Source organism: Pelecanus crispus, chromosome 5 (genome assembly GCF_030463565.1).
Source record: "Pelecanus crispus isolate bPelCri1 chromosome 5, bPelCri1.pri, whole genome shotgun sequence".
In the NCBI taxonomy this organism is placed as follows: Eukaryota; Metazoa; Chordata; class Aves; order Pelecaniformes; family Pelecanidae; genus Pelecanus; species Pelecanus crispus.
The window spans coordinates 27,325,869-27,350,661 of record NC_134647.1 but is presented as its reverse complement, the minus strand read 5'-3'; the positions used below and the strand labels follow the sequence as shown (position 1 = coordinate 27,350,661).

The following is a 24,793-nucleotide window of genomic DNA, read 5'->3' as shown; positions in this document are numbered from 1 at the left end:
TTACATCTGAATGAGCAAACAGATGATCTACTCATAAATTAATTGTAGTTTAATGAGGTTGGGAAATAAGACTTTTATATAAATTATCTCAGTGTCCTTGGTTGAGATTCTGCTTTTGATGTTGGTTTTTTTTAACAATGAGGAGGAAGAAATCTTCAGTTAAAGATTTGCATGGAAAAATGCATATGATAATGTTTTTTCTTAATTTTTTACAATACTTTGGATTTTGGTTAGTGTCCTGTGCTTCCTTCAGAGGAGTACAAAAGTGTTTTGGCCAGTGCTTATTCGCATGAAAAGTTTTAATTGATTTCCCATGCTTGACAACTTTAAATTCTTGTGTTTCAGAGCTGTGAAAATTATCTGAAGTAGAATGGAAGCTTCGGTAATACTACCCATTCTGAAGAAAAAATTGGCTTTTCTTTCAGGTACGGTTTCTGTTTTCCTCGATTAGTTGGTTCCTGCGTAATTTGGGTGGGATTCTTAGGTTGGTTACTTGTATTTGCCGGATGTATTTAATAGAAATATATTGTTGTTTGGCACTTTGTCATATTTCAAAAGGATGTCTGAAACTTTTAATCTAGCAGCCAAGCTATTGCTGTTGGTATTTAGCATTTGTTTTTGCTGTAGCTTGTAACTCAACCCAGAAAATTGATGTCATGAGGTTTCAGTCCATATATAAATGATGATTTAGCAGACATCTAAGAATAATCCTTTCTGGTTCTTTTTTTTAATGTGGTTTTAGAAATACAGAGTCACTATTTTCAGGATTTTCTTTAGCAAATTTTGTCTTCCTTTTCATCTGTCTTTTCTCCAGCTTTTCTCCATCCAGAAATGGATGGAAGCAGAATTAGCCATGCATTGCAACATTTTGATTATTGCCAAGTAGTTAATTTGGGCAAGGCTGGAATTGTTGTTGTATTTATTAAAACTTCTTGAATCTTGGGTTGAAGGTAGCTTTCTCTCTTCCCCATGCCAGAGAAAAGCAAAAGGGAATTCTTAAAATGATGAATGACATTCCTTTGATTTCACTGCTGTCATAGGTAACTGTGTTCTTGGTGTTTGATTGTCTACTGTAGGGTAGGTAGGTAACTTGCAGAATACTTCTCAGCTTCACAAATTGACAAGTATTGCCATAAACTAAGCCAGGAGAATATTATGTATTTTAGCTGTTCTAGTTTAGCCTGCTCCATTTGCTTGAGAAGTGAAATCTGTTTGTTTTGTTAACAGAATTTGTTTTGCTTTGAACTTGCCCACTGTCCCCAACAATTGCAAATCAGACAATTCCTGTTGAAAAGCAAAAAAGCCACCCAAAACTCAACTTACATTAAAGTCTGGGACAGTGGGCAATTTCTTCTGTAGTAATAGCAGATGCATAGTGCATTGATTGTTCAGCATTTATACCACAAGGGGAAGTTCTCATTAACTAGAGTGCATTTTCAATTTGCCATTAAAGCTGCCTGATCCATTTCGAAACATAGATGTGTTCTTAGTGGAAAGTAATTTATTGAGTGGCAGTTTAAACGCTAGGAACCTTTTTGAACGTACATATTTCTAAGTAGGCTTGACCTTTTTGGAATTGTGTAGTATTAATGGATGCTTTAATTTAATGAATGGTAAAGATTCATGCAGTAATTCTCTTAAGTGTTCTTCAGTGTGAGTAAAGGAACCTGACAAACAAATCAGTTCATCATGTCTCTTTAAAGGAATTTTATTCCATATAGTTCAATGAATAAAAACATATGTTTATATGTTGAAGTCTCTTGTCATTTTTTCGTTAAATTGTTACAAATAATGTTGGCCCTACCTTCTTTTTCTGGAAGCAAAACAGAGTGGTTTCTAATGGAGCAGTGTCTCCTCAGGTTTGGAATCCATGACTGTGTAGCTTCCATGCTGGTAGGTCACTACAAATAGCAGGGGGAAAAAAGGCAAGCTACTGACTCAGCAAAAAAACCGAACAACCGCTTTGGTGCAAAATGAATTAAAAAATTTCTGGTTTTGTGATGCTGTTAGTTATTTTCCTTAACTTAAATGTGTTTTCAGTTTATAAACTACACCACTTCTTCTGAGTTAAAACATACATTAAGTTAATTTCCCCTGATTTTATTTTTCAGGTTTAATTCTAAGCCTGAAGAGTCAGATAAGTCTGAGTGTAGTGCTTTTTTGTAAGACAAGAAGGTGGTGTTTGCCATGCCTAAAATCACAATGTGTTTGGGTTTATCTCACTAAACATTGTATTCTGAAGGTGGTGGTAAATATTTACTACCAATCTTTAATTTTTAGAAAGGAGTTACAAATAATACAACCAAGATCAAAGAACAGCTTACTTTACTGTTTAATTAAATAATTCTTACTGTTTAGCGTGTTAGTATTGGGAAATATTAGACTATATCCATGACAGCCATCACTTCTTAACTGGTAACTTTAGGTAATATTCCTTTAAAGCCCCATTCAGTTTTTTTAGTATTTCCTTTAAAAATACAGTTTTGAGTTAAAATGATTCTTAGGTGGATAAAAGTATACCAGTTATCTTTTTCATAAATGACTGGCCATCATTTGTCACTGAGGAAAAGAATCGGTGATAACTCCTACCTTGTTCTCTTTTTGTGCTGTGGCTGGTTGACAGAATATTTACCTGATCTGTATAACTTCAGTGCTATAAAGCTGCACAAAAAACACAGTGCAGGCAGAATACAGATGTTTGAATCTTTTTTAGTAGTGTTTACAGGCTGGGGGAAAAACCTGTCAGTTGTTACACAAGATGACATGTCATGAAACTGAATAATTTAGGTAATTATTATGGTCTGTTTGTGAAATGTCAAGAGATTATAGGCTTTGAGTTTTGTTTGTGGTCTTTTAGTCAGTTCAGCAAATGCTGTTTAAATCCAGGTGTAAAAGCGAGAACTTCTGTGTGTCTGCTGTCTTGTATGAGGGTGCTTCAAGTGCCAATTCCGAACTTCCTTTAGGTAGACCCTGTTCAACACTGGAGTCTTTCAATTCTGTGTAAACAAAATGTGAATGACTATTAATAGTTAAATACTTTTGTAAGGGCTGGTGTTTGTCTCTCTCATGTATCTGGAAGTAACTTTGAACAGAACAAGTCCCTTCCAGTTATGAATCGGCTATGGTAAGACTAATTTGCTATAGATAAAAGAAGAAAACATGTTTTTCTGCAAACCTTTTCTTCCCCAGCCATGTATATATTCATTAAAATGAACAACTTTAATGCTTCACTCATGAGTTCATGGGTAGGGGAGGAGAGGGAGTATTACTACAATTCTTACAAATATGTTATCCAATAGAGTCCTGAGATGCTGCCATCGCTCATGGAATTTTGGACCCTGGAAGTTGATTCAAGGCAACCCTTCTGCTGTTCCCTGTAGAAATACCTTCATAACCTCTTGTTCTTACTTTTCATATTGCAGGCTCACTCAGTTTGATCACCAAATTCTGTCCAGTCTGTGTTTTTAATTTTTATTAATACTTGTGACAGTGTTTTCTTGCTTCTCTGCTCCAGTAATTTTTCATAGTGCCTCCATTTTACAATGTGTAACACATTTTTGAACTTGCCTGTTGCAAATTTTAGTTCCAACGAATTTATTTTCTGTATTCCTAAAAACTGCTACCCTCCTTTCTCTGAGGATTTCTTTATGGGTAAGGAAAGACCAAACGATGCCTGAACACTTAAGGAAAGGCTTCTTTATTCATTTTAATGTTATTCTTGTTGAGAGATGGTACCTAACAAGCTACTATTGAATCAATATGGCTTCTGAAGTATTGTTTTTACATCTACAAACTTAGCATTTTCCTCTTATTTGTTGGATTTAACGTGCGCTCACTAAGTAGTGTAGCAAGTGGAGAGAAGTTCTTTTTTTGCTCCAAGTGTACAGATGAGAACAAATGCCCAGTTTTTAAAGCATTGAGGTGTTTTGCCTTCCTTTTTCTTCTGCCTCCTCACTCCAATTTTCAGGCTTTTTGCCATTCAGAAACAGAGAAGGGTGGACAGTCTGTAAATAACTATTGCTTTAAACTGTGTGTCTCTCTTAGTTTCTGCAGAAAGGATCTATCTGTTTCTCCTTTCTCATATAGCACCACTCTTTAATTCTAGTGTTTAGTTATTAAAATGTCCATTGCGGTTTTCCAACAACAGTTCTTCCCCAAAAAAGAGAAAGGGAGGGGAATACAACTATAGCCATGGACCACTTAAAGCAGTAGGTTCTTTATGAACATGTGGAAAATGTGTATCAGTGGATCTTTAATACTCTTTGGGGAGTTTGCACAGCTTTGGAAACAAGGAAAAACCCTATTGCAATTAAGATGCCAACATATGTTGTGTAAACAGTGGCTTTTTCATTATCTTGCCTGCATCTCTAACGGATGGGGAGATTCTTACCAAATTATGTCAATGTATGTGTATGTATCTGCAAGCATTACTGTGCTGTGCTCATGCACTTTGTCTTCTCTCTGCACAGCTGTTACTGTTCTGTAAAAGGTTTTTCTTACTGGTGAGGTAGAATTTCAGTTCTACAACTATTAAGTAACTTTATGAAGCAAAAGCATGCTTTAATGGCTTTAACCACGTGAATAACACACAATTTGACAATAAAGGTGTTCTTAGGTTATGGAAATTTACTTTGTTTCTTTTTCACCCTAAATAAAGCTGAGATTATCATTATCTTTGTACAGTTTTTCTAAAATACGGAGAAAGTTGCTTAGTAACTGCCTCCTAAATGTACTTAAATGGCTCTGTGGTATTTTTATTTAATAAAATAGCTAATAGATTAAAAGTTATTCTAAAAGATAATATTGAATAAAATGGAAAAGGCTTTCAGCTGCTCCAGGTTGTGGAAAACTTACTTTGAAACTGGTTTAATGTAGAGATGGGTGTTAGTTTAAGGATTAAAAAGATCACCCCCAAACTGTAAGATGACTGAAGTTATGGTTTAATAAGCTATAAACTCAAGCACTATATCCTTCTGGAGTATGTTTGGATTCATTAATGTTCTTCACTTCATGTGCAAATTCCCCTCCCCACTTCTTTTCTCTTACTTCCCCTCCTGTTCCCCCCATCAAAAAAAAAAAAACCCAAAAAAACCCAAATGTTTGATTGGGTTTGTACTTGGAGATGTGGTGATAATAGTCAGCTGCACACCTGATTTCCTTCACTCTACAGGATTTGCTGATTGACCCTTTCAGGGAGCTGTGTCAGTATTTGTTTTTCAGGTGATCTTGTATTTAGTGGATTTGGCTTCAGTTCCAATTTAAGCTGAGTAATAACCTAGTCCAAATCCATTTTGGTTAGTGGCTCATACCTGTGTGACTCAAAAGTCAGTCTTTTAGAAGAAAGATCAGAAGAGTAAATTTCAGCTTTCTCTAAAGATCCATTTTTGGTTGTTTTTAAAACTGTACCTTTCCAGAGATTTTCTTGAGAATCTGTGTAGTCAAAAACAAACTGCAGTTGTAGAACATCTACTTACATGGAGCACATCAGCATTACCTAACACTTGATCATACTGCATCTCATAATGGACATACAAATGTGAGGCCAACTCTTTCAATATTTTTGTTGCTGATGCTGTTTGTATAACTTTTACCAGGAGGGTTTGAAAATGTGTATGAAGATTAAAGCAACTGGTTGGAAATACTTATTTTAATTGCGAGGTGACTGTTACGTGTTTGTAAATAGGTATGGAAATCTCATGTGTTTCATGAATGAACTACAAATTTAGAGTATGTGCCATGAGCAGCCTGTGTGGTAAAAGATCCCTCTTTTGTGTAGTCAATGTTTCTAGGTGGTGGTGTGTTACAGTTGGAGCTGCTGGATACATGCTCGCCTTGGAAGCTTACCAGGTTTCTGACAGGCTGGTAGTGTAGAAAGTCTAGGAGATACTTTTTAAAAATGTCATCTAGATACGCAAGAAGAATGTTTCTGGAAAACTTGATTTGTGTTGTTTATGTTGAAAGTACTAGATGAAAGACGATGACAGCTACAGATGTGGTCTGTGCTCTGAAGCCTTAAATATCAATGTGGTGAATGAATCCTCACAACTGAGAGGTGAAACGTCAGTTGTGATTTTTCACAGCAACTTTAAAGATTACTTTTATGATGTATTTTGAGACCATGTAACTACAAAGTATTTGTTTACCTTAAAGCCATCAGAATACCTTTCTAATGACTTTCCCTCCCTCTCCCCCCCACCCCCCAATATAGGAGGGAAGGACAGAAGAAGTGGCCTCATTCTGACAATTCCATTATGCCTTGAACAGACGAGTATGGATGAGCTGAGTGTCACACTAGACTACCTTCTAAGTATCCCAAGGTGATTTCAAAGGCATTCTGTTCAGGGCTGCCTTCTTTTGCAGTGGTGGAAGGGATCTTTATATTGTTTTTTTTGGTTTGGGTTTTTTTTTAATTTGCCTTTCAATATCAAATGAATTTTACATAAATGTTTGTTTAAAATGTGATACTGTCTGACTGAATTAGAAACATACATCCCAATAAACTAAGGGATATCTACTAAGGCTTGCACTTAAGGAATTGGCAATATTTGTGGAATGGATGCAGGCATTGTTGTTCTAGCAAGCATTAATTATTCTGTAGTCTCATCCTGATGTATGTTTTTGCATATATTAGTGAAAAAAAAAAAAACAACAAACAAACCACAAGAAAAAAAAACCAACAAAACTGTCCGAAAAGTCAACTAAAGTACCCTTTGTACGTTGTACAAACTGGGAAATCTGTTTGAAAGCAAAGTTCAGTGTTGCCACATCTAATGTTCTGTTTGTCAGTTGTGGAAAAAAATCACCTCTCTCTTATGGTGGCAGTATAGAAAAATCATTGTCATTTTTGTTTGCATGTTATTTTTTAGTGGGAAATGCAAACTTTTTGGCCTAAGCGCTTCCCTTTTCTGTTCTGGAAAGACTTACTGAACAGTCATTGAAAAAAGGAGGGGTTTGGGCAGGGGTGTTGTCCCAAACCTCAGTAGTTGTCCAAGAAACATTAATGTTACTTTTTTCCCCAAGTTTTATGTGTAAGGTAACCTAATATGTTTAACTTTTAATTCAGTTGCACATGCCATATGTTGTAACTATAACTGTTTTGAAATATGCATTCTAGTGTTAATGGATAGCTGCATGCAAAATTTGAGAGGCATAACTGTTTAGTGTCTTGGGTAAAATTTCTTTGGGGGGTGTGTAGGGGAAGTGTGTGTGTATGTAAAGTTTCCTTAAACTTCAGACAACTTATTCCTACTGTTATGCCTTTCTTTGATGCTATCAGATGATTTTCTTGGATTCTGAAGGTGTCTTCAGAATACAAGAAAAATAAAAGGGGCAATGTTATGCTACTGTCTGTGCATACTGAAGTTTGCTTCCTATGTTGTATTCTCTGTATTGTGGCTCAACTCACCAACTGTGGTGGCTTTTTTTTTTTTAAACTTTCATACAAACATTTATGTTTAGTATTGACTGAATCTTTCAGAAGTGGTAGCTCACTTCTGAATTTGGTTGGTTGGGTGTTTTGTTGGTTTTTTTTTTAATAGGTCTAGTAGTAGAGAATAGCAGATACTGATACTGCTAGATTCCAGTGAGCCTAAGGAAGCCATGTCTCAAGATGCTATAGTGACACTTTTCATCTTGTTCTTAAAAGTACTGGTAGTGTGCGTTTTGAGTTCATTCTGATTAAACATTGAATGTGCAAAGCCTTGAATGTTCAGAGTGCTTCCAGAAAAATCATGTGTGTGATCTTAGAGGTTCCTTAAAACCAAAAGTATGCATGGATTGGCAACCAACTTTGTAATTACTTTTTCGTGAGTAGAGTAGTAAGGTGCCTTTTTCCCCTCTTTTTAAATTCCAAGATAATTGTGTCTTCTGCCCATACCTGATGAAAGCTCGGCTTAAACATGAAATAATTGACAGTTAAATTTCTTAGCATGAAACATAATGTTACATGCAAGTTGCTTTGTTTTTTGTAAGCTAAGGAGATCACATAAATGACTTTGTTTTGTAATTACAGATTTGGGTGCTAAAGATGACACGCTTTTCTACATCATGTAGATGTCATGGGTTTTAGTTACTTACAACTTTGGACATAAAAATTTCAACCTGTGACATGATACCTAATGTGGTAACTAATGCTAAGATTATGGGCTCACTTCCATGACCTCTTCTGGCTGCTGCTGTGCTGGTTGTGAGAACATAACGCTTCCCAGCTGTTGGTGACATCCAGAGGTTGCTGCCACCATTGAATTCTGCCCAGCTGTTGTTGTGAGCATCTTGTTGCCAGCTTCTGTTAGAAATTAGCTGGAGAGGCCTGTGTGGGAATGCACAGAGAGTGAGGAAAGTTTTCACTATTTTCTCCCATTTGGTACTTGAGCAGAAGTACCTTTGAATTTTTGGCTTTGTAGCTAACTTTGCAGCAGTTTTTGTAGTATACACAGACTCAAACCTTATTAGAAGGAAAAGATTATATCAGTCTAAAATACTCTTTCTTGTAGATCCATATGCAAAGGCTCTTTTTGTGCACTGCAATTTCTAGTCCGTTTGTTCAGGAAAGAAATTTAAGCGTGTTTAGAGGGTTTCCTGCTTGGACATGCATCAACTGATACGTAGCGGTGTCCTCAAATCTGTGCCAATTCACAAGTAACCTTGTAAAAAAACTGACATCCTTTTGTCTTCCTTACAAAACTGTCAATTGACCTCTTCTTCTTTCTGAGGATTTTGTGAAGTTTATGGTTATGAAACCTTTTTAGACTTGCTAAAGCTTAAATAAATGCTTGTATTATGAAGTACACTTCAGTGATGAGAAAGTGTAACTTGGAATATCTATTAATATGCTTGAGCATTAAAATTGAAAGTTATTTCTAAATGAGTAAACTTAAGGTTTTTAAAACAGTATTTTTATAAGTAAATAACTGTAGTTGTATTTTTCATTAGAGTTGAAATCCAAAGTCATTGTGATATGACACTTTTTCATGAATTTTATTTTTTTTCTAAGTGTTTTTCTTCTTTTAGTGAGAAGTGTAAAGCTAGAGGATTTACTGTGATAGTGGATGGCAGAAAATCTCAATGGAACGTGGTAAAGACGGTTGTGTTAATGCTACAGGTAAATAAACTTTTATACATTCATAGTTAATCAGTTTTATAGATGTGAACGCAATAGATTAGTTTTATAGATGTGACCCCAATAGCAGTGTTATTGTGGAGGCAGTAATTTATTGAGAAATAGACAATTTATGGCCTTTTAAAATCACAAAACGGGGTTCTGTGACAGTTCTGTGCAGGAGCGACAAATTCGTTACGTGCTGAGAAAACACAATTGTAGACCTTTTTCTAAAACACAGTTTTAGTTTTTTTAAAAAAAAAACCCAAACATAAATACGCTCTTGTCATTGTCGACTGTGAGTAGTAGGAATGTCTGCAGGGGAACAGTTTACACTGACAGTGCAGCTGAGCAGGTTCTGATGCAATATGCTGTACTACTTGGTTTCCATTGGAGTTGGCTATAGTTGATTTTGTTGTGTAAAATAGTCCCAATCACAAATTATATTCTGGATGTTATACAAAGTAGGAGCAGGAAAAAAAAGTGCTAATTTCCAATTAAAGAAATTCATAAGAATTTATTATTTTAGCTTTTCAGAACTGTGGGGTTACAATAAAGTCTATTTCTGCTAAACAGTATAGGTTATTTTCTGGTGTCAGTGGTCAAAGAAGATGCAAGATACACCTATTCTTGACTAAGATGTCATTCCTATTAGTAGTTATAATAATTGGATCCATTATATTCTGATTATGATCTTGACTGAGCTTTTGCTTCAGCTAATGTGCATGTTGTGACATTTAGTGGGAACTTCAGCTTGTGGGGAAGTTACCTGTTTGCCTGTGCTCAGATTTCAGTGGCTTCCTGTCAGCACACTTCCTGACAGTATGAAGCCTGCAGAAGCATAAGTTGCACATCTGTATCTTTAATTTGAGAAGGAAGCAATAAAGAAGATTTTCATATGTAAACTAATCACTTGTGCAGACCACTTAAGGTTTCTTTCTGCTTGGATACATGTAGTTCTCAAAGGTGCTGTTGGTCATCAAAGAGACACTTCTGTGTTAAAAATATTGTCTACTTTTAAATATTTTTTCTGTACTCATTAAAATAGTGCAAGAATGAAATACCTTTTTTTTTCAGTGCTATCTTTTCTGAGTTGGATGTATATGGCTTTTTCAGAATTACATTTTTATAAATAAAATGAGGTGTTTGAAAAGAAATCCCATGCACTGTGTCATCTTTATGTCAGTACTGTGATTATCTTAACTGTTGCTTACTGCTATAGCTGATGACTTGGGAGTAATCAAGAGTCTCTGTTCCTTGATCTACATTCAGTGTGACAACATAAAATCAACTTGGTAGATGAAATTACTGTTTTAGGCAGAGGAATGTTTTCATGATAATACTTTTATGAATTAATATTCTGAAATGTTAATATTAAGCCTTTTCATTCTAGTCTAAGCAATATGTCCTGGAGAAGTACAGGATATAATCTTGACGTGATTTAATAACAAAGTACACAATTCTTTTCTGACTTTATGATTACCATTTCATTCTGTATAGCAAATGGCAGTGGTAGAAGCTTTGTTGTCCTTAATTTTTTTAATGAAATGCCATAAATAGAATTAAGTCTAGCCAATAATTCATGTTTTTCTATACTGATGTAGCATGGACTAATGGTTAGGCCTCAGAACTGGGAGTAAAGAGGTTAGATGTTTGTTTCAGTTCTGACATGATTTTGCTATGAAATTTAGTGCAATCTACTACAAAGCAGGATGGAGCCAACATGTGATGTTGATGCAGCAGACTTAAAATTTACAGACAGAAATTAAACTAAGTTCTTGAATAGACGATGACATGTAAGTGGAATTTAGTTCTGTGGTAAATGAAGGTTTAATCGTGAATGTTTTACTTTTTTTTTTTTTCATTTGTTTTGCAGAATGTTGTTCCAGCTGAGGTGTCACTTGTTTGTGTAGTAAAGCCAGATGAATTTTGGGATAAGAAGGTTACGCACTTCTGTTTTTGGAAAGAGAAAGATAGGCTTGGCTTTGAGGTATGTAGAACTTTTTTCTATTTCAAGTCAAAAATACCATTTCTGGAATACTAGAGTAATTGGATGAAAATTAATGTGCTCTAAAAACAGTTATATTCCAGATGCTTTGTGGATATTCTTAAGAAACCGCTGTGGCCTTTTAATTTTTCCCTCTTTAATAGGAGTATTAAATGAAGCAGATCTCAAATTAGAAATGTGTGGCATTTAATTATTTGCTCAGAAAAAAGATAAAGCTGTTTGATACATTGTGGATGTTTTGAGTAAGAAACTGTTGTACAGGGTTTAATGGGAATTTTTTTCATGACTTCTGTAATAGACTGTAGAGATGCATGTTGTACAGTGTCACTAAATCAGTAGTAAACGTTTTGAAGAACATCTTGTTGCTGTTGCATGCATGTTCTCTCATTTTTTTTGAGTTCTTTAACATGAGTAACAAAGGTTATAGGTCCCTTCAGTTTGCCAAATATAAGGTGATAGCGTTCTTACCTTGTGAGACAGAGTGTACACGAGATGACACACTGTTAGCAGTTCCATTCTTTTATCTTTAAGGGAGGTTAATGGAAACCTCATTTTTTTCTTTTTTTTTTTAAGAAAATTATGTATATCATCAGTCTTTCCAATCATTTTTGAAGCTAATCTTGTTTGAACTACAACACAATTGCCATGCTCACCATATACTAAAATGTCCACTTGTTTTGTACAACAAAGCTCTTAGAGAGCCTCTTTTTTGTGAAAGAGATTGAATAGAAAACTGTTTTGCAGCCTTGTCTAATGCTGTGTAATTCTTTCTGATGGTAAGATTACGACATTCTTGAATACTCCTGTAGAAAACTTAGTTCAGGGAAAATGGGAATTGGAAGGTGGTAGCTGAAAGGTTATGTAACTGCTAAATAATATAAACCTAAAGACTCCATCATCCAGATAGAATGCTGTTAATTCGTATGAATTTTCTCCTGTTAAGTCTTGTATCAGACTTTACGTAGAATAGGTGGCTTCATTTTTTGGAAGCAATTCCTGCATGCGAAAGTGCTCTGAAGGAGTCGGGGGGTAAGATTCCTGTTTTCAATCAGATGACCACCCCCACCCCACCCCCCCTTTTTTTTTTATTTTAAATCTGCTTTAAGGTTCCTTTTATTACATCTTTTTTTTTTTTTTTGTAATCTGCTTTAGAGTCTTATGAGTAAGGAAATCCTGCATGTTTGCCTTCAGGCTGTTTACCTTGCAGATGAAGATCATATTTTCTTTTTGAGTAGTTCTTTAAAGACAGATTTGAAAAGTAGCGCAGATTCAACAGAGCAATCCAAACTATCCCTGAATGCAATCCCACTTGTGAGTTTGAAAGTCTGCAGCCAGTAAGATACTCACTAATAAAGATAGTGAAGTGCCTGAAATTTTGCTACTGGAGGTGGTTCCAACTATGATAATCTTGTGACTTGCATTAAACTCTCTTGGGTTTCACAGATGTCTGTCTGTCCCTTCACCTGAATCCATTGAGAGGACTGGCAAGGAGGTGTGGTCAAAATATATTTCCATCTTGAAGTTCAGCATGTAGCAGCTCAGTCATAGCTTCTTTAATCAAACATGATTATCAGAAGAAAAAGACATGAGTATGGTGGTGTCCACCTTTTATAAACTAGCCTATTTTTTGGAGCACATCCAAGGTGAGGATTAAAAAAAGAGACTGAACCAACCATCTGTACTCAAAAGGATGACTTAAGAGCTTGTGTTTAGAAAGTGACTTAAGTTTGCAATATTCAGTTTCACGCAGATGCTTTTATGACATAAGGTAAACACCAAAGTCCAGAGAGTGTCAGTAACAAAGGTGAGCCCCCCTTCTTTAGCAGTCCCCACTGTCTGATTTAGGCTCTCTTTTCCTATCTGCACATCTGTAAATATGGTTGTTGGACAAGTTCAGGAAGCCTTTGTGGTACAGAAGCATTTTATACAGTGGTTGTTACTGTATACATCATGGTATTGCCAATTTTAAGAGTAATCCTCTAGAATAGATTCTTCTTGGATTTTTCTTTAATATGACTCAGCTAGGATCTATTTCTAGACAAATAAGGAGAAAGCCTACAGAAAATATGTTAATAAAGCAGGGATCATTTTACATGGCTATGATAATAAAGGGATTTTTTTGTTTGATTTTAAGGATTGGCTAACAGTCATTAAATGATAATTCTGTAATGAAATTTAGTAAGCTTAGTAATTTTATGAAGCACGTTCTGTGCCAATGATGATGTTGGCCTTGTTGGCATAAACCATTGGAGTTGTGTAACTAAACATTTTGGTTTCTGTTTCTAAACTACTTTTTTTCATTACTGAACTGTAAGCATTTCTCCCTGACCTGAAATTTTGATCAAAGATTCTCTTAAAGTAATAGTTCTAAAGTTTTAGGAAGAAGAAAATAATTAAAGTATTAGAGATACATTTCATGGAAACATGTATCAAAATGTGTCAATTGTAAGAAAAGTAATTAGTGATGTATCAATTTACATGAAAAGTAATCATAGCATTAAAACATAGCAGCTACTTCCTAGGCAGGAGGAAAACTTCAGATTTCCCTAATGGCTCCTTGTATCTTGACTTGATGCATGGGCATCAGAAGTTTGTGTGAGTAGAGGGCTAATAACATGTTGATGCTGAATTCTCATTTTGGTTGATAGGTCTTTGCTCTTGAGTTTCCCTTCTGCCTAATTTAGAAGCACTGAAAACAGGGTGAGACTGCTTGCTTGCCCAAGGGGCTACCATCAGCTTTGGGGCAGTTGTCATCTAACTGAGGCTGGCTAATGAACAGCTGTTGATATAGAGTTGCTATAGATGTTTCTAAAGAGACTATGTGATACCATCCTAGTTCATGGCTTTTGCTTGTTTCTTGCACTTTTTTGGGTTTTTTATATTTTTTTTTTTCTGTGCAATAACTCAACTCATTCTTCATTAAAGGATGGGGAAAGCTGAGAGGACAGTAGGAAAAACCCTTGTGCTTTCCCAGATGAGGAAGAATCACCCTTGTTATTAGGCAAGCCTTTGTTCTTCACCATTCATTAACTCTTGGTTATGTGTTACTTGATTGTGACTAGGAAAACTGGCTCAGTAAAAATGACCCACCTTCTCTGTGCTCCAAATAATATTTGTGTTAGAGATAGTAGTATGTCTTTGCTCTGTTCCTGATATGAGTGCAGAGCACTGATAAGGCTATGGAAGCCTCTAACTCGTGCACAAATCTACAATTGCATAATTGTGTATTACTGGCAGTAAAAACAAAACAACACCCAACTTGTGTTTTGGATCACGGGTTAGATTTGCATAACTACTAGGAAAATCCAAGATTGCTTTTGCACCAGTAAAATAAATATGATCTAAAAATTTAAATGAAAGTATGAAATCTTTTTATGTACTTGATTGTAATCTAATTTTATTTGAAGTCAATTCTATGTAACTGATTTCTAATTTCTAATGGGGCATCACATCTGCCTCCTATTTCCTGCTACCTGATCTGTTTTTAATACCTTACTTAATATTGTTATATGAAGCCATTAATCACAATGCCTGCCTTTGTGTTCAAAGGCAGGGATCCTTTGCTTCAGTGGGATGTGGTGATGATGAGTTGCAAAGCACTGAAAATAAATGTGGGAACTGAGATCAAAAGGCTACTGGGTGGATAAGTATAAAGAGGTGGGCTGATTCAGCTGAGTAAAAAAAGTGCATATCCTTATTCCTGGTTAGTATTAGTGTTGGTTTTGGACCTGCCTCAGGTCAATTCCCAATCACCCCCCAGCAGAACTTTCCTCTGTACCTTTATTCCTCCCCAAAATGCTTATTAGCAACCAGTTCGTGTGTTCATTGAAGCATATTTTTTCTGGTCCTGTGCCCATGCTTCATAACAGGAGAGTTGTCTTAATAATTGTTCCAAGGGTGTATTTCAGATGAAATGTTGTGTATGTTACAGTGTGATACTTAATACTGTTAATGTTTTTCATTGAATGAAGAACAGAATTTGAATGTAGAAATTTCTAACTGTGTTTTGGAGGGTTGGGAATTGTTGCTTTTTGCTTTTTTAATGTACTCTACATAGTGATGTGAAACAAATCACTGTTAGTAGCTGTAGTATGTTGTATTTGGTTGTGAGCTGTTCATATGAAGATAACTAGGATAGCTGGAGGAAGATGTATGCTACAAAAGTAGAAGAAATGTGCAAGTTCTGCATATGTTGCAGTTTGTACACAATGCAAAATTGCCTACAGACTGGTGGAGGTTTTTTTGCGTATGCCATTCATTTAAGGGAATGGGAGGAAAAAATAATCTCTAAGCCCGGTTTAGATATTAGTCCTTTGAAAATTAGTTTTTGTTGAAAGCAGGGAGGAGGAAAGTGTGCTTGCTGTTCTTATCCTTGTGGAAATCATGGAGCAAAATTTAAAAATTTTAGGATTGTGAGATAAGAAATCAAGGGCTAGGTGGTTTTAAAAAAAAGAGAAAAAAGGAATAAAAAAACGTGGTAAACTACTGGGAACTAGTTGGAAAAATCAGACCTTAGAGTATATGGCAAAAGGATCTTGATAGTCCTGAAGTCCAAAGTCTGAGTAGTTCTAAACACTTCTCGCTTGCACCATAGCAGCTAACAACTCTTAAGTATCTCGTAATAGTGTCAGAAATTTCTTACGTTTGTGTATCAGCAGAATCTACTCTGGAAATATCAAGTCTCTGATGTCAAGTCATCAATATACAGAGGAGTGCAGAAACCTAAACCCCACATTTTTCCATGAAAATTTTCTGCATATCAACCTGTTTATGGTCTATATACTGTCATATCAGAATTGCTCTGAAAGAAATATTAGCCAGCTGACTTCTCTTTTTCCATGTTACGTAGCTGAAAAATAGCTAGTAAGATCTTGTCATTTGTTTAAAAGTTTAGGAATTGTTTAAGAAAACAACTGGAAAGGCTGAATCCGATGTGATTAGACCAACAGTTTTTCGTATCAGTCCCCAATTCAAGTAACTCTTCTCTGCGTACCTTAGTGGTACATACTTAAGTAGATACTTACCTTCTCTAGACTAACACTCTTTATTCTGAAAGTGATTAAACACCTGCTATGTGGCTATAGTAATGCTTAATGTTCCAAAATACAAAAACCTCCACCCCAAACACTTGTATATATGTGGTTTTTGGTGCCATTGAAAACACACTGTGGTCCAGAACTTTCTGCTGTGTTACTACAAGAGGTTTTTATACTGTTCTTTGTATTTTGAAATTAACTTCATATCTTTATATCTTAGCTCTCAGTATTCTACTTGGAAATTACTGTGGCACAATCACTCCCAATTTATCTTTTAAGAATAATGCTAATAAGCAGACTATTGTGCCACAGAATGAAGAATGAATAACACTTTGTAGGAAATTTTTAATTTTTATATTAGATCTTTCAGTCCACTGTTCTAATACTGAGGCACCAAAATTCGTAGCTTTGATGGACTTTCCCAAAAATGCATATATAGACATTCCAATTTTTTATCAAAATCATGTTTACTTAAATGTATCTCTCTTTTCATCTGCATGTATCTTTGTTGCTGCTGTTTCAACACTAGAGGCAATGGGTCCTTTCTTTTAACAGCCGCGGCCAAATCGGGGAATTGTCCCTGTGGAGCTGGAATACGTAAGCCTGCATTTACGTCATGTTCTAAATTCAGTCCTAAAGAAGGGTGTGCCCGAAAATACCAGATTGTGTGTGGCTATTAGTCTCTTCTCCATGATGGAAAAAAGGTAGCGTGCTAATTATTGTCGTGAGCCCTGGAGGGGAAGGTGAATGAGTGGGCAAAACCATGAGCGCCCAAAAGTGAAGGAGGCAGTTACTGGGTGTGGAGTTGACAGTCTAGTGTGTATCTAGATTCTGCTGGCTGCTCTTAGGTTTCTAGTATGCCAGATATCTGTGTGATACTGGCCAGGTAAATATTTTAACTTGTGTTTCTTTGTGTAATGTTAAAGCAAATGATCATTGTATAGATTAGTGTTCCATATTAACAACTATCACTCTATCCTACTCAGTTTTTAATCAAATAGTGTTTCAAAAAATGAATTGTAATAATATTTATCATCAAGCAATAGGATTCTTCTCCTTGAGAAGAGGAAGTTTTTGTATTACAATTCTATGGCAATGAATCACTGTCAGACCAGATATATGGGCAGCTATAGTTTGTCTGTTAAAAGTGTCATAGTAATTCTTGAAACATCACCAGGAGAATAGTTGAAGCCGTATTTAAGTTTTCCAGCAGCTGAGTTTGCTGTAGGAAAAGCACAGCTAACTTTCAGAAAACACAGATGCCAAAGATGAATCTGATTGTGCTTTAGAAAATGAGGATTCACTCTTAGTGAATCTTAGTGGGGGAAAAAAAAAAAAAATTGCTGTTTTTTTTACAAAAGCTGCCTTTAGGGTAGTGTGAAAAACGAACATAGGCATTCTTCAGCTTATATTTCTGCGCAGGCTGAAGTGCAAAGTTGTTCTTCGAAAATCTCTGCCTTGCTCATTGAAGCTTTCCCTGTATTTTTCCAAAGCTGTTGGATATGTAAGCTGCTGACATAACAAATCATCAAGAATCAATCCACTGACAAAATGGCTTTAATATTGAGCCCAAAGGACTTTACCAAAATTCAGCATTTTATACCTCTCAACCAGGCTGTGAGTGGGGAAGGGCTATCTGGGCTTACCAGTGTTTCTTGGCAGAATTTTTGGGAAATGACAAAAATCCCTCTACTTACTCCTGTTTGAATGAAACTTGTCCAAAATTACCAACCAGTGACCAGATAAATGTGATCAGCTTTTAGCGTGCTTTATTAACGTTCTTTTAAAACAAGAAGTATTTTAGGAATGACAGTTTCTTACGTTCCAGTAAGTAAATGAAAAAAGTATTAAATATTTTGATGCTAGATTATTAAAATTAGTAAATGAGGCAGTGATGTTCTGTTCATATTGAGTAAATACCTTAATATACTCTTAGAGTAGCTACATTTGTAGTCAGTTACATCGCAATGTAACAAATTGGAACATAATTTGAACATTATCTATATAATTGTATGCATAAATGTTCTTGCCATTAGTTGCATTTCTATCACTTTTGCAGAACATTAAACAGCTAATACTGTGTATAATATACACATTCTATTATCCTTAGAATCTTTTTCTAAAGATGCATCTAATTTCATACTGGTGTCACTTGGTACCCGCACAATCATGGGAGTTACTCAAAATAAGTGAGAAACTGTGGCATGTGTTGGTAATGCACTTACAGCCCGTATAAGCTTCTCAGTAGGTTGGGCACACCTGGTAAGAATTCTTTGCAAAGAATTGTGAACTTAGTTAGACCTTTTGGTTGTTGGATATTAGGTTGCTTGAAGTGTAAAATAACCAACCAACCAAACAAAAAAACCCTGAAACAAACAAAAAAACAAAACCAGACGAACAAATTATAAGCAGTATAGATTTGTGTATGTAATGAATTATTTTCTCCATTTTCATAAGTGATTTTGCCAGGATTGGCTTTGTTCTGTGAAATTCAGTGTATTTTTGGGTTTACAATGTTGTGTAAATGTCAGTTAATAATAAATGTTTTTCTAAGAGATGACACCAATTATTCTTTTAAACTAAGCCTGATTTTTAAGACTTTTTACTCCTGAGACTAAAAATAGGTTTTTGTCCCCTTACAGTGCTTCTATACCTATTTCCCGGTATAAAGATTTTCCTCTGATAATATATGTAGAATATTACCGTCCAATTTATTTAGATAATTTTCTTAAGTTATCCCAGAACTGGAATATATTGCTCATTGATACCAAGCTATGAAGATTAATATAGATATTTACTTCTCTCAGAAGATGATATGCTTAGATTTCACTTGCTTAAATTTTGTATTTTCAAGGGACATGTATGTTGTGTTCTTTTGGAAAGTAACTCCTTTTTAGGTTCAGTAGCGTGGTTGCTGTGGTATTACAGACTTCGGGGGGCGGGGGAGAAGCCTTGATACTGAAAGTATCCTCCTGAGTTTGACATTTGTATTAAAGAGCTTTCTCATTTCTTCCCTCCAGAAAGTAAGTCCAGATGGATGTTTTTAACATCTTGGGGGCACTTTTACATGTCCTATTGAATATCCAGAATTTCCCTCTGACTTGACATCTGCCTCTATCTCATTGCCAATGATCAATGAAAATAATTGCAAAAACCAGCAAATGACATAGAGAGAGGGGTCGGCTTTGTACAAACAGTATTCCAAGTTCTTTTGTTATGAAAGATCAGTGCTAGTGGCAGTGTTAAGAGTGCCACTTTGGGTGAAAATCATGTTACTACATATTTAGAAAAAATAAGTGTTATCTCACTCCAGAGAAATAAGGGGAATTTTGCAGTTGAAGCACAAGACTTTGCAGTACATATGTGGGTTGGTTTGTTTGTTTGACAGTTCTTAAAGAGGTTGATTTTATTAAAAAATACAGCACTTTTACGTCTCCCAAAGCAATGTTCTGAGTTTATTTCTGCAAAGGCTTTTGCAATGTTTTTGCAGGCCAATATTGTACAAAGCAAGTTTGCCGATTAGAGCAGTGATGAGAGCTGCTACCACTCTTCTAGATTTTACAAAGAACTGAGTACAGATGATGATGATAGGGACTCTGGTCAGTAGCAAACAGGACATATTTGAAACCTACTACCAGTGTCACCTTATTAGCTGTCACTCTTTTTGGAAGTCGGTGGATCAAGTGGAAAGGGAAGCAAAGATTTAAGGATTCAATAATTCATACTTTTTTTCTGTCTTACCATCTGTCCATATCTATTCATTTCTCCCTTAGGAAATTTAACCTGTTCACTTTAACATCCAACTATGGTCTGCTGTCCAAAGGCTTTTACTTTGGATTAAGAAAAGATTGATTGATTTTTTCTTTTTTTTTTTTTTTTTTTTTTTTTGTTTTCCCCTGGAGTCAACTTAATAAGATGACATTGAAAAAAAAAAAATCAGTCCAGTTGCAAGCAAACAGTGAGATATTTCTGTTTTCATAACTGTAAAAGCTCTTTTGTACCTGTATCTTATCCAGGAGTATTGAGAGCTGGTCAAGCAATAGAAAGCCATCATCATTCTCTTCACAGAGGGAGGAGAAGCTAAACATGTTCTCTGTGGTTAGTGGTCTAGTGCAGTTTGGTAATGATTATTTTAGAGGGAAGGATGACAAATCATTCTAAGTATGCCCTTAACAAAGTATTAAACTATTGATGATTTTGAAGAGCCTGTGTGACTAAAAGCTTTGTGAAGCACAACAGAAAATACGTTGAAGTGTGAAATTCAAATGCAAAGGTGGAAAGCTAATTCATAAAGGAGAACTTGTTTCAGGATGTGGTAGTTTGACAATTATTTTCACAAAAGGTCAAAGACAATTACTGTGATTGGATTTTTGAAAAGTTCTAGGAATCTGTGACAGCAAAAACTATAGGTGCTGAACTTAAGGTAAAACTCGTATCTTTGAGAGAAGTGTCTTATCTTCTCCTGGTGCAACGTCACAACTACTGTTTTTCAACATTTTTTTTTTCTTTGGCTCTCAGTCTATGTTCTTATGGACTGTTAATCTGTAGTAACTGATTAAAACAGTATTTCAGAAGCTTCAGAGAGGCAAATTGCACTTTTAACACCTCGAATATCAAAGTTACTAATTTAAAGCATATGGAGGGTGTTTTCATTAGCACTGCTACTAGTCTAGGTCTAGAACAAGAGCTGAATTCTGTTCAGGAACCTCCCTTCTGCCACCACCTTGTCAAAAATTCAAATGTTTGTTTACTTTTTAGTCTTCAGACAGGATTTTTGCAGTTAGTCAGTGAACAGTCAATAAACAGTTTAAGAAACAAACAGTTTTAAAAAAAAACCCTAGAGAATGAATGGCTTTTGGAGCGACATCTTAAGTTACGACAAGGCTTACTATTGAGGTGGAAGGTCGTCTTTTTCAAAATTTTTCTAATAAGGTGCAAAAGAAATGTATATTCTTTGACCAAATCTCACATGTGGGGTGGGTTTTTTTGTCAGGGGATTATTTTCTTATGTAGGCAATATATTTGTTACAGGCAGGTTTTGCTTTGCAGGGTGGGAAAAAAAATTTAAATGTTTCTCTGGTACAAGTTTGTAAAGCATATCCCTTGCCCGCTCTCCTTCTTGAAGGATCTCAGTTAAAAAAATCAGAAATAAGTGGTCTCAATGCAGTCCATACTTTTCTTCAGGCTATTTGGTTTTTTTTAGAACTGCTATTTCAGTGAGGTGAACCAGCTGCCCTATTTACTTTAGTTTCCATACCAAAATGTCCTGATGAGTAAATTAGTTTTCTCCTTTTTTATGAACTCATAGAGATGAAAAGAGAGTGTAGAAATGACCTAAAATGTAAATATGTGCCTAAAGAAGGAAGAACAAAGGCTTTATTTTTCTTGGACCTAGAGTCATCTGGGGTTTGTGCTGGTTACTGGCATTACTTAAAGTAACTACAAGCTAATATTTACAGGAGCTACATATCATTAAAAATACAGGAGAACAGCATGTATTTGCTGAATGTTGTTGGAAGATGTTCCCATACATTAAATATTACACCATTTGTTTGGCACTACTCTGGATTCTTTAGTTACAAGAATTGAAAAATCACAGAGTAATTCCAACTGGAAGGGACATCAGGAGGTCTCTAGTCCAACTTCCTGCTTGAGGCAGGATCATCTGTGAGATTAGACCAGGTTACTCAAGGCTTTATCCATTTGGGCCTTGAAAAATTTCCAAGGATGGAGACTGTGCAACCTCTACTTTCAGTTTTTAAAGATGACCTATGGCTGTTGACTTGAATGGCTTTTGATCTCAAAACCCGTCTCAGAAACATAGTATTTTCATCAATGATTTGGTATGACAGATTGGTTTAGTGACCTAAAAAGGTCTGAACTATCCTGAAGCAGTGGAAGACAAAAGCCTTGAGGAAATTGTAAGGAGAAAACCTGTAAGTTTAGGATGTTTTTTCTGTTTTCCAGTGTCTGTGGGAACACGGAGCTGGACTAAAGTAGAAGGCTCTTTCCGGTTGGCTCTTTCCATGTATTCTTGTCCCCTGCAAGAATATGTGCATGATCTGATGGGTTCCCAAAATTCTCTCCAGTTTTTTTCTTTCTGGCTATATATTCCCAATATCTTTGCTTCCTTAGAGAGGTGGGGTTTTTTTCCCCCACAGGAGTTATTCCAGGCTTAGCATATCATGCATCAAAGCAACCTGTGCTGCCAACTTTTGGTTTAGGTTTATATGACTGAGGCTCAGCCAGGAGCCTCTAGAATGTAGAAATGAAGGGAAGAATTTACTCTTCTCACTAGCAGTGGACCCATGTTTTTATTTATTTTCTGAAGTAGTTGATGAACTAGATTTGTCTCCTGGGCGAATGAGTCGGACTTTTAAGCATACTAAGATTTGAATTTGACTGCTTGTGGAAAATGTGGTTGATCCAATTCTTGCTGAGCGTATTTGCACAGTAAATGCAGGCACTTAATTTTTACGGCACAAACTCACCTCTGGGACTGGAAGTATTGCAAGAGTGTGATAAAAATACTAAGTGCTTTGCAGTATGATATCTTGGTACTATATTTAGTAAAAATAGATTGTGTGGTGTACAACTTAAGAAGCATCAGTTACCACCAAGAAAACAGATATCCAAGAAACATACTTCTTTTTCCTATTGTAAATAGACATGGTTGCACAGATGATGCTCTTACAGGATTATGCATGAGATATGCACTGCATATCAAAATTACCTGTCTATTTTAGGCCCATGTTAATTGCAACATGCCATACTTCATTTAAACATTTAGCAGTGAAAGGGTCACTTTCTCTGAATCACTGAAAGATCTGCTCAGTACCTCTGGATACACTTAACACAACTTCTCAGGTACTTAAATAAAACATAAGTGTGTTACAAGTGTACCTAGAATTTATTTTGTTGTTGCAGGTTATATTAGTATCTGCTAACAAGCTGACTCGATATATAGAACCATGCCAACTAACAGAAGATTTTGGAGGAACTCTCACCTATGATCACATGGATTGGTTGAATAAGAGGCTGGTTAGTTTTCTGTTCTTTTTTCAAATGTCTCATTCTTGAGACATGAATTTTTGTTTGTGTAGGAACTGCTAAGCATGTAGAAATTGTCTTATGTGTAGCTGTGCAGTTCAAATGCATGAATAGTCTTATGATGATGACGACTAACTGGATTTGCTCAAGGGATGGTAAAGAGCTAATGTAATCAATTTGTTGAACCAACAAGTTCCTTAATGAAGCTTTTTTGTAGACCCTCACTCTAGAAGAGCCTGAGTGTATGATATAGTCACTATAAAGGGAAATTGTCTGGCTGCTGATAGGAGAAATCCAAAACAAGGAGGAAATGCTTCCTGTCTCTTCTCTCTTGCCTTATTTCACTTGTTTTGCAACTCCTGAAATCTGAAACTAGATGAGGGCAGAAAGGTTGTTTAAGGTACTAGCCAAAAAATAGTTTACAACTGTTTAGACATTTTAATTGTATGGATTTTTTTCCTTTTGTAACAACTGAATTTAGCTTGTGTTTTGTAAACCACTCTCTTATAAATTGGCTTTTAAGAGCTGTCCACCTCATGTCCTTTTTGGTTTTCCCTGAAGTTTAAGTAGTCCTAGATAGGTTAAGGAAGGTTCATCTGCTGGCTATTGGTTAATAATTTATTAACACCAAAGAGACCTGAAAGTTATTGTGCGTGTCACCTATGACACATGATCGTGCTCAGTCCTGTTTTACCAAAAAAAAAAAAAAAAAAAAAGCACAACAAAAAACAACCCTCAGCAGTCAGGTACAGAGGAATCATCTGAATGGTACCCAGTGACTGACTGTACAGGCCTTGTTATCTGAGATCAGAAGCCCCTATATTCAAAGAAACTGAGGGTATTTCTTTCTGTATAATACATCTTTCTTTTATCTTAGTTATTCATTACCATATAGCCCATATTAGTAATGATTAAAAAAGCTGGAGTCCTCGCAAAGTTGATTATTTTAATCCATTCAAGTGAGCTGTCAGATGCTTGTGTAACACGCCTTGATGCTCTAGCATTATTCTTAACATTTACTTCAAGGCTTAAATGAAGATGTAGAATAAATATGTCCGTAAGAACTTACAGGTTTTGCAGAAATCTCAAAATCTTTCAGTATGTCAGAATTCAGTCCATCTTTGTTATATTCAGTGTAGCATTTACTATCTCCCTAGGGAATCTTAGTGCTCTTAAGTGTTCCCTGAACAAAACTTTATATTTTCTACTCTTTCTACCCTACCATCTGAATGTGTGAAGTAATTACACTACATAAAGATCGAAGTTTACTAACAGAACTAGTGGATAGATTTGCACTGATGCCTTCGATACTGCCACTTACATAATTTTCATTTCTTAAATTAAAATCTGCCTCTTATTTAGGTATTTGAAAAGTTCACGAAAGAATCAACATCCTTACTGGATGAGCTTGCTCTAATTAACAATGGAAGTGATAAAGGAACTCAACAAGAGAAAGAGAGGTGTGTGGTTCGCTTCTTGAAAGCAATGCTTTTGGATCAGAAAATTTCATTGGTAATCCAAACAATATTGAAAATATGATGTCTTAAATATTTTGAAATGTGTAACAAAATTCTGAAAGTTTATAATATAGACTACAAAATT

The 24,793-nt window shown here is 35.6% G+C and overlaps 1 protein-coding gene across 1 annotated transcript in view; it reads left to right on the top strand.

The window, feature by feature from the left end:
* Positions 1–370: 370 nt before the first annotated feature.
* Positions 371–24,793, top strand: part of SESTD1 (SEC14 and spectrin domain containing 1) — a 46,860-nt gene continuing 22,437 nt past the window's right edge. The window contains exons 1-6 of the mRNA XM_075710880.1: positions 371–425; positions 6,209–6,317; positions 9,010–9,100; positions 10,974–11,087; positions 23,069–23,182; positions 24,554–24,651. Coding sequence (XP_075566995.1) covers positions 371–425; positions 6,209–6,317; positions 9,010–9,100; positions 10,974–11,087; positions 23,069–23,182; positions 24,554–24,651 — 581 coding nt within the window. The remainder of the gene's footprint in view (positions 426–6,208; positions 6,318–9,009; positions 9,101–10,973; positions 11,088–23,068; positions 23,183–24,553; positions 24,652–24,793) is intronic.